Source organism: Aythya marila, assembly GCF_965140915.1.
Source record: "Aythya marila genome assembly, chromosome: 8".
In the NCBI taxonomy this organism is placed as follows: Eukaryota; Metazoa; Chordata; class Aves; order Anseriformes; family Anatidae; genus Aythya; species Aythya marila.
In genome coordinates, this window is record NC_139049.1 from 8,151,722 (window position 1) to 8,167,053 (window position 15,332).

The 15,332-nt window shown below is 35.9% G+C and overlaps 1 protein-coding gene across 7 annotated transcripts in view; it reads left to right on the plus strand.

Annotated features, from left to right (window-relative positions):
• The window catches only part of KCNT2 (potassium sodium-activated channel subfamily T member 2), a 150,269-nt gene extending 135,312 nt beyond the window's left edge, over positions 1-14,957 (plus strand). For 4 of the 7 annotated variants that reach the window (XM_082766175.1, XM_082766180.1, XM_082766178.1 and 1 more), the window contains 4 exons: positions 267-287; positions 1,663-1,963; positions 5,181-5,265; positions 7,568-11,797. In XM_082766175.1, coding sequence (XP_082622301.1) covers positions 267-287; positions 1,663-1,963; positions 5,181-5,265; positions 7,568-7,679 — 519 coding nt within the window. In that variant the 3' untranslated portion in view covers positions 7,680-11,797. Of the gene's footprint in view, positions 1-266; positions 288-1,662; positions 1,964-3,456; positions 3,773-5,180; positions 5,266-7,567; positions 11,798-12,014 lie in introns of those variants that run through there. The other 3 variants (XM_082766176.1, XM_082766177.1, XM_082766179.1) reach the window with 3 other exon arrangements.
• Positions 14,958-15,332: the final 375 nt, after the last annotated feature.

The window sequence follows — 15,332 nt, forward strand, 5'->3', positions numbered from 1 at the left end:
CTGACAGACAGATGCACGTCTTTCCCCTAAAAATAAAATTTTCAGTGATCTAGTTGCTAAAGAACATGAAAACCTAGCTTGCCACACAATGACCTGCATGATTCCATCTATTTCCATTTAGTTAAGAAGAGAGATATGGGATATTCCTTACTACCTGTGTAATTGATTTTCTGTGGTTGCTGTTAAATACTCCATGTTTGCTTCTGTGAATTCACTTCAGTTTAAATTGTCTTTTGTTTTGTTTCCCCCACCCCTTTCATTGTCAGTCACGAGAAACGGCTTCACAAGTAAGTATTTGATCATTGTCTGCCTGTTTCTGAGTCAAACCCTGGGAGTAAAATCCTTACAGGAAACAGAACTATGTGATGGAACATCCTTGAATAAATAAAGTGTAAAGCAACATTGTTCTGTACACAAACATCTTATTGAAAATTTGAAAGCTGACAGAATGACTTTTACAAAGCCCTATGGGATTTGGTAGGCTATCCTTATTGAATCCTTTTTGAATCTTTGCAGTGAGCTGAAAACCTTGATCCTAAAGACACTAACTGTTAATGGACAAAAATCCCCAAGTTTATTGTAAAGAATATGTGGCTACACGTAAACCTGGTTCGGGTTGCTGTTGGAGCAAAATTTTCAACACTGACAAGGTCAACAGAATCTTGCCTTCAGATTTGATTTTAATAGAAAAAGATCTTTAGAACCTCTGTAGCTCTTCAGATAAATTTGGTGTAGTCATTGATCACTTTAAGTGTATCATGACCTCCTTCTGTTCTTGAGGATTCATATAAAGTAAGACAACCTCAACTTTAAAAGTCATCTTTGTTTTGGATTTAAAAACAAACAAACAAAAAAGCCACAACACATCAAACTAGCATCAGTAACCGGGTAATAAGACCACACTGATATCAGGATATTGGTGAGGGCTTCATGATTTCAATGCCAATGGAAGACATGTTTTAAATATCAGAACAACAGCTCAAGATTATAAGGAAGTAGGGTTTTTTTGTTTGTTTGTTTTTGGAAATACAATCCAAAGGTATTATAGTTAAATCTAACATTCACCTGAGTCATTTTAATACTGCTTTGTGTGATTGCACAAAGAGTATTATTGGTCACAGTTGGGTGGCATGAAGAAAATAGCAATAGAGGGCCAGATTTTAAGTCTGCTTTTTTACAATACCATTGCTAAAAAGCAATATAACTATACCTCAAGGTAGGAACTATAGATTACCACATTTGGAAGAGATGCCCTGAATCACACTTTAGAATATTGCATACAACTTCAGGAACAGATGTAGTCCAGAAATCACATGCTGGTAGATGAAAAATACCTGGAAATGAGACACTGGTAACAGGCAATTTTCACCTGTAGTATTAAGAGAGCACTCGAAATGGTGCAGTCAAAACAGTTACAACTTCAATTTCTTTTAAAAATTAAAAAAAGTTTTTTTTTTTTTTTTTTTTAATTTTTAAAACTAAAAAAAAAAAATAATCTAGTAGAGAGTAACCAACTCAGGAACATTCAGTAACTACGAACAACTAAATTCCCTCAGCTCCATTACAGCTAAAACACTTGTTCAGCTGCACTACTGAAAAGTGAATGTTTTATTCTGCCTCCATTTTTTAAACCCCTTAATGTCTCATCATTCTCCCTTCAAGTCTCAAATCTCTATTAGTGTGGAAGAATGGGAAGACACTAAAGACACCAGAGAGCAATTTAATTATCGCAGTAACCATCGTAACTCAACATCTAGTGATCAGTCTGATCATCCTTTGTTACGACGAAAAAGCATGCAGTGGGCCCGACGACTGAGCCGAAGAGTACCAAGACACTCTGGTAAAACGGCTGAGAAGATAAGCCAGCAGCGAATGAATCTTTATAGGAGGTCAGAAAGACAGGAACTTGCTGAACTTGTGAAAAATAGAATGAAGCACCTGGGCCTTTCTCCAGCAGGATATGGTATGATTAACTTAATCCTTAAAATTAATAAAAATATTAGCATTATACAAAACCCTTTTTTTTTTTTTTTTTTTTTTAAGAACAGTGTGCCATAAGTAAAATAGGCTTGTGGTAATTTCTTTTAAATGAAATTTGTTTCATCTTTTTAAAAAAATCAGTTCTATTATCACCCATTCCTATTTTCAGATGAAAGTTCAGAATATATGAGCTTTAAATAAATATGACCACCTCCGTCATATTTAAATTTAGCATATATATGTGTATGCAGAATATGTAAATATTCCTTAGTCATTGAACAACTGCTCCATATTTCCACAAACTTGTTGAAACATAAGTGAAGAGAGCTATTATGAAGTTTGCAAATCTATCAAGGTGGGGAATTGTTTGTGTGAAGGAGGATACATTTTCCCTGTATTTTTAAAAATGAACGCAAAAGTGTCATATTAAAGGCATTTTTATGAAGCAAGTTTCATTAGGTCTTTAGATGTTTTTATAAAACATGTCTTTTTCCAGCAAAACTAATCTTAATTTAAAAAAAAAAAAAAAACAACAACTCTATTGACAAGAGTTCTGTAATAAACTCCTAAACTTTATGCACAACAGCTGCCTGGGATGGCCTTCTACAGCCTTGGCTTTGTAGTGTTCTGTGGAAATCCTCAGAGCTATGGGTTCTAGTTTTCCTAGGAAAAGCAACAATTTCTTCATCTCTCATCTTTTCTGTTTGCAGAGTAGGTCCAATAAGAAGCTTAGCGCTTTCTTGTTCAGAAGAACCAACACTGCAATTCCCATGCTCAATTTACATTCAAAGCATCCAAAATATTGCTTGACAAATGCATTACTACTGATTTTTCAACACCATTTTATTTACAGTTTACCTATATCTAAAGTATCCATTAGCTGAAGGTAATCAGTATCTCCTATACCATGAATATTCTTATTGGCCCATTTTGACAGCACATATTCTTAATGCAGGGTCAGGACATCCTTTAACATCAACAGCAATGTACTACCCAGCAGTGGTTCCTATTGTTGCTATGTACACATTAACTTCATCATGAGAAAAAGCTACTGCAGAATACACGGTTATAATTTTGCACAGTCTTTACAATTTACATACGAGTTCTTTATCTGAGACTCCAACTGGATAATTACTACTCCCACTTTATATGTGTATACTATGAGTCTGCTGAAAGAATCAGGACTAAGTATCTTCCAGGAGTGACACAGGCCACAGTAACATTTAATCAACCCCAAGAAATTTTGTAAACATTGTTCACATTTATACTAGTCACAGGAGAACTTTGGTCAATTCCTACTTTTCTTTTATAATCCTAGTTAAGAGCTGACATCAGATGTTCATTTAATTACTTAAAACCATTCTGTTATATTCAGAACAGCAAAATCTTGATAGGTAGATGCTTTAGCTAATACAAATCTATCTGCCCTGCTTCTGATTTACAAACTTCTGTTATCTCTTCCGTGTTTTCTTACAGATGCATCTCATTATAAAGAAACTACTTTGACAACCCCAGGAACACCATGTTCTGAAAATAAAAATTAAGTTTTACACATGCAGCCAGCTGCTAACCTGGACTGTCACATTCCCACTGCCATCTATCCTCCTTCACATTCAGTAAAAAAATTCCACACGACTTTCACCTGCCTTCAAAACTAGCTCACTGCCCACTCATCCCACTACACATTAAGCTATTACTACATATCCTGTTACTACATATAGAATAGAAACCTTTTAACATCCCTGTTTTTTCACACTTAGAAATCAATCATTCCAGTTAGCTCCCTGCAGAAGTTAAGCATATTCCTTAACACCATCTTTCTGAGTGTATGGGGAGCGATGAAAAAAAAACAGGAAACAGTCACAGCTGCTTACATATCCCCATATAAAGGAATGATCCTATACCTAATTTCACATCTTCAGTTTTGTTTACACTGATAACCTAAAACCCCCTAAGCACTCCAATTCTAAAGTCAAATAACTGAATTCACTTATGCCAATTGAGGCACAACACATTTTTGGCCATGCAAGCCCTCTAGCTGAAGCATGATACTAGCATGAGGCTAGTACACTGGTGAATGTGTTTGTGTAACTTTTTACAATATGTTGCATCAGCTTCATTTTACAGAAATAAGCTGTACTGTTAGAGACCATTTTAGCTGTGTAATTGCACCTGTGCTAAGAGTCTGAGTTTATCTAATTGTTCTCTAGACAGACATGCTTACGGTAGTGCAAAATGTGGTACAAGCACACAAAAAGTTACATGTAGTTTAAAATGTCCAATATCAATTTTCATCCTAAAGACCACATATCAAGCATACTTGATTAACGCCATATAGGAATTGTGCTGAAACTAGAATGGGACTGTTCTCTTTTGCATCATTTTCCCTAAAAGTGAAAAAGTAATTAGTACAGATGAAACGCCTTTCCTATTAAATTGAAATTAGCCTCACTGCAACAACTTATGAAAAAACATCAAGAGAAGGTTATACAAAAGAAAAGATACAGCAGTGACAGCTACAGAGCTACAGAAGCGTGCTGAGACTCAGCTAAGTAAAACCCCTAAAAAAAAAAAAAAAAAAAAAAAAAAAAAAAAAAAGAGGAAAAGATTTCTGTCAGCCAATGCAACATAGCATTAGAAGAATGGTTAAAAATACAATGAAGAAATTCCAATTGCTGTTCATACAGCTTTCATATTTCAACCCACTGGCACAGGTGATAAAAGTGAAGATTAGTATTTTCCTTGACACTTAGGGAAAGTGAAGAGAGAGATATATTGACCAAATTTGGAAATGGATAGCATTTAGCTTTGGCTATCGGTGGAACTTTATGCCAACTGAGGATGGAAGACCCTACTTTCCTCTTAGCAATGTAAGCCAAATAAATGATTGTTTAATCAAAATAAAACTGAGTTGCATTCAGAATTAGTATGACTGGAAAAAAGTGCAAAAGAACATTTTTTAGAACACCAGAAAGAAAATGCATCTTGAGAGATAAATCAAAAGATGCTATGTCAGATAGTTTCAATTCAAGTACAGTTGAAAAGTTGCTAAACTTATTTGATATCACTTTGACACCTGATCCTTCTGACAGCTCTGAGCTTAAGATGATCTTTTAATTGAATTAGTTTACCAGAAATTATACTTTTGACAATTTGTTTTTCAGTCTAATGAATTTGATATGTGCATTTTTGTCCTCTAGATGAGATGAATGATCATCAGAACACCCTTTCTTACATCCTGATCAATCCTTCTCCAGATACAAGATTAGAGCTGAATGATATAGTGTAAGTATAAGCACAAAAATCACAGGACATGAGAATTTTATTACTTTTCTGCTGTTAACAGGAGAACACGCTTTCACATATACCTGGGAAAAAATATGGAGACTTCTGTTTAGACAACCACTTATATGTATAATTATGTAAAATATACACATTTCATAACCCTTTTACCTCCATATTCTCTCATCTTCCTCTTAATCTGTGTATTTAAACAAACAAACAAACAAAATTAACCGAGTTCACTGTATGGCTTCACAGAATTAATGTTCTCAATAAATTTCTCCAGTCTTAATAGAAATATAATTCTTCAAATGGGATTTTACTTCATGGATTCAAATGCCACTAAAATAAAAAGCATTTCTACCCCAAATATCATGCAATATTCATGCTTATGATAATTCAAACAAATGACAGAACCTAAATGCATCATTTTTTATTTTTAATTATTATTATTTTTTTTAACTTGCTCAATAAGAATTTTGAAGACCACTTGAGAAAAAACAGGTGAACGCAAAGTTTGAACTGCTCAAGAATTTTAGATATATTATCAGTCACTTTCTCATACTGAAGTTTGATGTGATTACTCTGTTTAGGTCCTATGCCGTTTTTGTCTCTAGCCTCTTTTGCCTCTGCCTTACTATACTAATATCCCCCATCTGCTCCAGGGTCCTTGTGCAAGGTCCTCCACGCCAGCGCCAACCCATCTCGCTGTCTACTCACAAGCAGGAAAATTGTTTGAGCTATTATCCCTATTGATACTAAAAAAAAACACAAAACCAAACAAGGAAACCCTACATTTTAGTGCTTTATATTATTGTGGTATTCTAATAGTTTTTATGCTATACTTTTTAACAGCAACTACAGTTATAAAATTTGTTGAAATTATTTGGAATAGTATTTTCACTGTTATGGAACTCCACAATATAATATTTACTGATATTTAACCTGTAAATGCACATACTGTTTCCTAGTCTAGCTAGATGGACTAGGAGTCCACATTTTATTTTTCTACCTCTGCAAAATAATCAAGGTATACAGCAATTCAATAGTGAGTGCATAATTTTGCAGCGGTACTGAATTTGCTGTGCTGTACCTACACATCTTTAGCCTGTACACGCACATACTGTTACCTAGCTTGATGTATGATCGTTTCCTGATAGCGGGCCTCAGAGCTTGTGTCTCAGTTTATGCCAATGGCTTTAAGATAAATTTTAGTTCTCTTGACTAGACAGCCAGTTTACCCTCATGCAATAGGAGATAATTAGTGGAGAGGCAAGAAAGAAGAAGTATTTTTTTTCTACAGCAATTTTCCTTTAGTCACACATTTTAGAGCAGGTAAAAATCTTTTTTTTTTTTTTTTTTTTTTTTTTTTTTTTGTCCTTGCTGCTGACGAGCTGGAAGGCTGGTCTTCCCACATCTTTTTTCACCTGTTTCTCAGTACATTTTCCAGACTTCCTCCTGCACATTACTCTTTCGTTGCTGTTATTTGCACTTTCAAGCCAATGTGAGTTAATCCCATCTAAGCCATTTATTTCTGGACAGCTCTATGATGAAAACAAAAGCCCTTAAAGGGCTACAGATTCAACTTTCATTGTCTGAATTCCTATACTTATACAACTGAAGTCCTTCACATTTGCTATGATCTTATTATGTTTGTGATTTATTGTAGGCATATTAGATAATATGCAACTTTGAGTTAGCATATGAGGAAAGTTTCTCGGCATTTAGAAATAAGAGTACTTTCAGGACTCTCCAAAGCAGTACTTGCAGCTGTTGGATCTACTAGAAGTCCTTTCTCAAAACTAAGAGGTCCATCCTGAGCCTGCCAGACTACACCAAGATTATCAAGATTGTGCTTTTCAGTTCTCTTAGCTATGCACAACTAATCTCTTGATTCCTTACAACATTCTTTTTAGAGGAAATGTATGAACTGCTTGTCCCTTTTTCAAGGCATAATGAGTAAAAAGAGATGCATAAAGAAATACAGAGTTACTGGCAAATGTGTGTTCAAGGACTGTAGCGGATGTTTAGGAACAGAGCTGATGTATCAAAAAGATCAAAGTGGCTCTCAGGCAAAATTAAGGTTTAGCTGTACCCTGTACATATATAGGATGCCTAGGCAGATGGTGCGAAAGGCTTTACTATTATACAGTGTAAGTGGAATTGCCAAAAATTTCCAAGTTACCCAACAGGAACTAGGCCTATCTAATTCTTCCTCAAATCTTTTCAACATTACAACAGTCTGTGTTTATTTGTCCTTGCTTGTTCCAAGGCTTTTAATAAGAGGTATAATTTCTTTTTATAGATACTTGATCCGACCTGATCCCTTGGCTTATGTTCCAAATACAGCACCCAGCCGAAAAGACAGCTTCTGCAACACAATGGGACAAGATACCAGGGAGGAAACACAACTTTGATACGTAATTCATCACAAAATTAAGAGACATTTTTATACACACACAGTTTCCACCAACCGTTTTGAAAACTGAGTGGTACATTTTATTCAGATTCTGGAATCAAATTGACAGTTGGTAAGTCACCAACTTTAGAAACATGATCTCTAGAAATTCTAATTTTGGTGATTGTCAGGCTTTTGGCCTGTTCAGTATGGTAGTTGAACTTCATCTTAGCAGAATTGTGAAACTTATGATTTAACCAATATAAAGAAATGATGAAAGAAGTGATAGATTCCAACATATGTTTCACTTAGAAGCTTCTATGCATATTTATCAAGTTGACAGCATGCCAGTGACTAAGCTCCTGATGTACATCCTCAAAGATTATCTGATGCCCATAGACAGATGATGCATAATTTGTGGCAGAAAATATGTTAATACCTAAAGGCGCCAATAAGGCTGTATGCATCAAGAATCCAGCCTTTGAGATAATATTCAAGCTTAACTTGACACCTATATATATTAGAAAAGCCTAGTTTGGTCCCATTGTCTCTAGGACTTCAGTGTATGTTCTATGGGCTTACAGAATGACACAACTTAGTCACACTCATTGAGGTTCAGATCTGGGGCACATCCACTCAAAATTTAGCCCAGAGAAGCCCATCTGGAAGCAACTCCCCATCATCTCACACAGGCATTTCAAAAGGTAGCATTTAGTAGAACAACTGAAGCAGGACCATTTTATTAGGGATACAGAAACAGCCCCCCCCATCTGCAAAACCTGGGAAGGAAGTATGTGAAACTGCAAACAGTGGTAGCTCAGGTGAAAAACGACCCTTTTAACCTCAGGGAGGTGTCAATGAGAAGCCTTAGTAGATAACAGAGAAGAGAGAACATCTCTTTAGGAAATGATTCATATCACAGAGCCTTCCTATCTCCATGATGATGACAGAACTGCAACTGTCCAAAGTATGCATATGCCCAGTCAGATTACCCAAATGTGATAAATTTTATATGAAATTATGTATCATGTTGAAAACGAGAGAAACTTATTACCCAGCCATAAAACAAATGGAATACTGCATTACATGAAAAAGCACCATGGATTTGAAGGTTCGGTTTTGGCAGTAAGTACACAAGAAAGCATCTACTATTGTACCAAACACCTGAAGCTGTTACAGAATCTTCAGTCTACACATATAAGAACCTCAGAAGTTTTGCTCAAATCTTCTACAGAGGAAACATGATCTTGCAAAATCACATGCTTGCTTTGCCATCAATCACAAATGGGGAAGAGCATCCTTGAGGTAAAAATCCTACTGCTACAACAATCCAACAGCGCAAGAAATTTGACATGCAGATTACAGTGAAAAGACAGATTATTCTTTGGATTCCCTTGATGTCTTACATGTACAAAAAAAAAAAATACGTTTTCTTCTGTATTATTCAGAAAACCAACTACATGGCAGATTTTGTTCTGAAAAATAAAATGCCAAGTTGCCCAAAGAAAACCTCATTGGTGCAATTATGCTTATAAGCATTGCAAGAATGTTGAAATCAAATCACATTCATATTAGGAATTACAGAAAATATATTATTTCTTCTCTTCCTCTTAATTCTTCTGAAACTTAACTGTTCCATATGGCTTTAAGATTACTGACTTACAAGAAAACAAAGGCCTTAGAGTAGACTGAAGTTGTCAGAACACTAGCACAAGAACAAGAGTTCCAGTTCTAAGAGGAAACTTCACTACTGAAAATTAGTACGACTACTATTCACTACTGAAAATCAGCACAAGTATAGGTTCTATACATATCTAATGTAAGGATCAATGGGCATATATAATTCATTTTGACAAATCAGTTAGAACAAAAGTATAAGTTCATTTTTCAGTTGTTCTCACCTATTAGAAGTTAACTCTGAATTTTGCTGCCTCCTACATCAGTAGGCACATTTGCAAGCTACCTGTTCTGTTAGGGGACAGGAGGGCAGGCAGAATATCTTCAGCACTTCAATTTTCTCTACTTAGAAGGGAAATTCAGTGCCAATGAAAGGACTTTCCTAAAATGCAACTGAACCATCGATTGCTTTACTGAAACAACTTTCCTTAGTGACAATTTTAATTACTTAGTTACCGGATAGACTGTTGGTTTCTAGATAGAAGCTTTAATAAAAAACACATATTGCTTATGCTTCAGTATTTATACTAGTTTGCCTATGAAGCAGATAAATTATCCAAATAAATTATTCATAGATGCTACCTACACTTAGATCTCTGAAGTTTGGTATAGACTATTGACAATGACAGGAAGTCTGCTTATATCTAGGATATACCTATATCCCACAATATGCTAGCCAGAAAGGTAGTAAGTTATCTAAATCTGTATCAGAGCCAACTACTGCCTAAGCAAGCACCGCTTCAGCAAAACCAAACTTCATAAGAATAATTGTTTTACTACATATGAATGTGGAACATACTACATATGAATGTGTATGAACCCTGAATGTTTCAAGGGTTAGTTAAGCAGAGCCCAAAGCAGCAACGCTAAGGAACCTGTGTTTTTTCCACAATGGCTGCCTGTGGAATCATTGAAATTCAAATAATGCAGAGCTGCCAGAAAGCGATATTCCACTAAAGTTTTTTATATGGGTCTCATGTCAGGCATTCCCCCCTCCTCCCCCACTACTTGTCTTCAGGCCTGTTCTCCAACCATACACACAAGATGAGGTTTCATGTAAGAGGGCCTGGAAACAGTCTCATTATTAATTGGAGCCAGAAGTAACGCATTCCAGTTAGGTGTCCAGAGGCCATGAATGTAGAAGAGGCAGGAAACTAACTCTACTCTGAGACAGCCATTTATACAAAATTAGGAGAGCTGACATGCTGTCAGCTAGAGACAGCATGTAGGAAGTAGATCTTATCACTCTCCCAAGATGCAAGAACTGTTGAATCCAGTGTTTAGATTAATAAGCATTGAGATTTGAAAATGTTTTTACTTCCTACCAGACACCTGAAATGAAAGTAGAATAGAACTATGACCACCTTTTAAATGTTTATAAACAAAGATAAACAGAAGGTGGGGAGATTCACAACAGGAAAATAGCCCAAGCACACAGGAGACTGCCTAGCATAAGTCATGCCTATCTTCTCAACCTGACTCCTCAAAAAACTCATGTTAAGTAGAATTAGCACGTATTCAGTTATCATCTCTGCCACGGAAGGTAATACTAGCCTTAGGGAACAAATTGGTCAGTTACAGAATCATCTCTGTCTTTTGATCCAGCTGGGGCCATCTCCTGAGAAAGTTCCCCTACCAAGAAGGAAAATTGCTATGATTAAAGAGTCAGAAGAGGAGGATTGTCAAATTCATTCAAGACACTGGTCTGTTCTGTGGCATAGGGATGTCTTTCAGCATGCAATCACGTGTACTGGAAGTAACTACAATGCTGTATTCAGACTAGCCTGGATAGTGATTTAAAATCAGTCACCAAGACAATTCTGGAGAATAAACTACAATGCATAGGTATTTGTCTGTAAGCCACAGGCATCTGCTAAAGACATCTTACAGAAATATATACACATGTAGTCTGTGCTTTTTTGCCTTTTTTAATTTATAAGATTTCTGGATGAATTAGCTCAAGACCATTACGTTAAAGGGAGAACAGAAAGAAGCTTTCTGTTGCAGAAGCTTTTCAATAGAATAATGTTTTGAGACCTCAGGAACCACAAATCACCAGCTGGGTCTTCTGCATAACCAGCAAATAAATGGCAGCTGAACCAGTTGCAGGACGTTAGCCCATTAGAAGAAAACCTTATGGTGTACACATGGGTAAGACACCACTGATAACCCAAGAGAATTTTCACAGAAGCAGTTTGAACAATGCTCACAAGTTACTTAGAGCTTGCCCCATTCACAATCCACCCTTTCCTCCAAGGGAAAGGGTCAATATTCTAAATCAAAAGACATGCATTTGTTACTGCTTCCAAACAGATTCTCTAACAAGCTGTGGAGATAAACTCTCATCTATCCATCCAATTCATCTCAGGTGCTAAGTATTCCACTAATAAACTACCTGATTTTTTTTTCCTGTGCAGATTATCTGGTCATTGCAGCTGTATTTATTTATTTATTTATTTATTTATTTATTTATTTATTAAGCTGAGGCAGAGGGGAGGCACAGGAGATGTTGATTACTTTGTCTGTAACAGGGCTTGTTTCTGCAGAAAATTCCTTAAATCACCATGCAGAACTTCCTTATTATCAACTTCAACAGGAAAGAAAAAGACTAGATAGAGGTACAAATGATAGCTAGAAACATACAAAAACACTTTATTTACCAACCCTTCTATTTCAGATTTGGACTTTTTGAACATTTACGAGCAACAAGACTTAAGCTACGTTTGAGTATTTTATGTAATCTCCTAATTCCCACCCCTAGTATAATTCCATTATTGCCATCTGTACAGCCTCCATCACATTATAGGGGCAATTAAAAAAATCCTTAAATGCTTTTAAGAAATGGTGAATTCACATTAAATAAAGAGTTCAATACAGTTGAAGACTATTCATTCATAATAAACTAACTATAAACATTTTAATTAAGAGGAACCAGTCAAAAAAGACTTCAAATAATCCACAGGGCTTTGAGATATTCTGCATACTTGACACTTGCTACAATTTTACTATGCTCCTGCTGTGTTTGTGGCTTATGAAATACTACTCTGCATTTAGCAACTTCAGTTTTCAGGCTAACCTCTTCAAATAATTTATTAGTATGTCTAGAAGGAAAAGGAATGCATTTCAGCTTAAGAACAGCTAAAATGATGAGTTCTCTCTGGGCATCTTAAAATCCTATGCAAATGTTTAGAAAATAATCCCAATTACAAGTGTAAATCAATGTAATATCTGAGGTAAAAAGATTACTTTTTAAATTGAATTGCACTGGAAATTTTTCTTCTATGCTTTTTGTGAATACATTCATAAGAAACTGCGCTGAATAGGAACTGTTGGAATAGACTATTGCTATACACTAAACTATACAAGTGGTTGTTCTATGTCAGATAAAATGTAACCTGAACATTTATAGTTTTCTCCTTTCTAAGCAGAATAATAATCAAAATGCCAGCAATTATAAAGGCAATTATAAAATCTAGTTATTAATGGTCTTTTCCAAAGATAATTTTAAGTTACTTATGGATGCAAAATGTATTACATTTTTACCAGCCAACACCAGAATTAGAAGATTATCTCTGTTTACATTTCCTGAGATTAGTCTTACCTGAGTGCAGGAATTTGTCGCAGAAAAATTATTTTGCCAATATCCTTGTAGTCACATCAGTAAGAGTACTTCTGAAATAATTAAGACTTTCTTGTAAAGAGATGGTTTCAAAGGAGAACTATGCTGCTCAAACCTCCCCCATAGGGAGTACAGCCTCCCCCAGAACTGTTTCTAGTAGACCAGCAACTCCAGTGCTGCCAGAGAGGCTGAACAAGCCCCCAGCCCAACCTGCAACAAATGGACCTGAGCCCGATCTCAGCTTGCACCACTCCAATACACTGAAGGATCTTCTATGGGCAAAGGGGAGTTTGCAAGTTCCATCCCATGGACTAAAAGAGGTAAGAGACTCTATCCCATCTCCTGGCACCAGAATACCTGTTTCCTGGCATCAGAATATCAGAAGGCCTCCTAAGCCTTTCAATTAGCATTTTGAAAGAGTCCCCACTCATGCCTAAAGAATTGCATCACACAGCCTTGACCCTTTCCAACTTCCTGCCACAGGGGCTCAAATTATCATCACCTCTCTCCCGCTCCCATAAGTTTACTCACCTCCAGTGAACCCATAACACTTCGAAACTTCTCTACAACCCACAGCTTGCTTGTAAATTACCCCAATTAGAAGATCTACCTGCATCTACAACCAGTCTTAAAGAACCTGCACCATGTCATACAAAGGGCATATCTGTTTCATCTGCAAAATAAAATCTAAAGATTTCCCTCCAGTACGACAGTAAAAACATGAATTTAAAATGCTTTTGTACCATGACTAATGTAGAATCAAATCTCACTTTTTTTTTTTTTTTTTTAGGAGCCTATTGTTCAGGAAACAGATAAAAATGTTTAAAAATAGCTTAGGAAAACCATGTTACAGAAAGCAAGCAGCATTTAACAGCTTGTTCTGTTTCTGGTGCCAGATGCATATCCCTATTTGTTAGTGCTCACAGTACTCTAATTGCATAGTCATAATACACATTATCAATTTGACATACTCTGTAAACTTCACCAAATAAGCACGTTTTTTTGGACTTAATTAGAAAATTTGCATCAGCAAGTTTTGTCAGCTCTAGTACAGCATCCTGAATCAAGCCCTTTCTCACTAAGAATCATTATTATTGGAGTGTGTCTTGGTTTTCACCCAAATGCTATTGCAATCAGAATTTTAGCATGCCTTAGATAAGTTCCTACAATCATATATCACGTCACACAGTCATAGGATCACAGGATCACGCTACCTGGAAGGAAGCTCAGAAAGTCTGCAGCCCCATCCTCCTGCTGAAAGCAGGACCAGCTGTGAGCTCAGATCAGGTTGCTCAGGGCTTTGTCCTGAAACCCTCCAATGGTGGAGACTGCACAGCCTCCCTGAGCAGCCAGTTCTACTGCTTACCTGTACTCAATGGAAGAAATTTGTTCTGCATATCATCTGAGCCTCTCTTATTTTAGTGCATGCCCTTCCTCTCTCATCCTCCCACCATACACCACTGGGCAGAGTCTGACTTCACCATCTCGATAGCCTCCCCATAGTTACTGGGGGCTGCTGATAGGTGCCCCCAAAGCCACCTCTTCTCTAGGTTGAAAAGCCCCACTCTATCAGCCTTTTCTCATAGGGCTTGTGCCTCACCTCAGCCTGATAACATACAGGAGTTGTTCATGGATTATAACTTTAAATTCAATTTCAGAAGGATCAATTCTTCTATGGTGGAGAAGTTAGTATTACAGAACACAGAGAGTGGAAAGGACTTTTCCTGATATATGTGCTGATGTGAATAAAGTTGTACAAACATTTAGCTTTTTGTAAGAGAGTTTGAAGAGTTCATTATTTTTTACTTTTTCTTGGATATGTATGATATATTTGCTGGGCATTGTATTATAGCAACACATTTTTTTGCATTGTACTAAAAATCCATCAATAAATAGGTTTCTTCATTTATTTCTTTGTCATGAAACAATCTTTTTTTTTCCTTTCAACAATTATTTTTTTCATTTTAACTACTTTTTTTTTTTTTTTTTGTAAATTTTATATTTGAAAATGTGCCAAAAATAACTTAAAAACTGAATATAGAATGAAAAATTCTTCATCCAAGGAAATTTTGTAGTGTTTTCTCCTTGAACATGCATTACATGAAATTTGATGACTAAACCGGTCCAATATTGTAATTACTGTTTTTAATTTTTTTAGTTTTTCATGACTGTGTCATTTCCTGCTGAAATCAATGACAATGTTCCTAACATGCAATTTTTTTTTTTTTTGTCTCAGTAAAAATCAAGCAATAGCAGTTAGTAAAACCACAACTTGAGCTACCGTAAAATAGTAATTTAAAACTCCTGTATTACAGATACAAAGTGATTTTCCTCTTGAGTTTGTGTTCTGTCTGAGTAATATTTCCTCATGAAGTA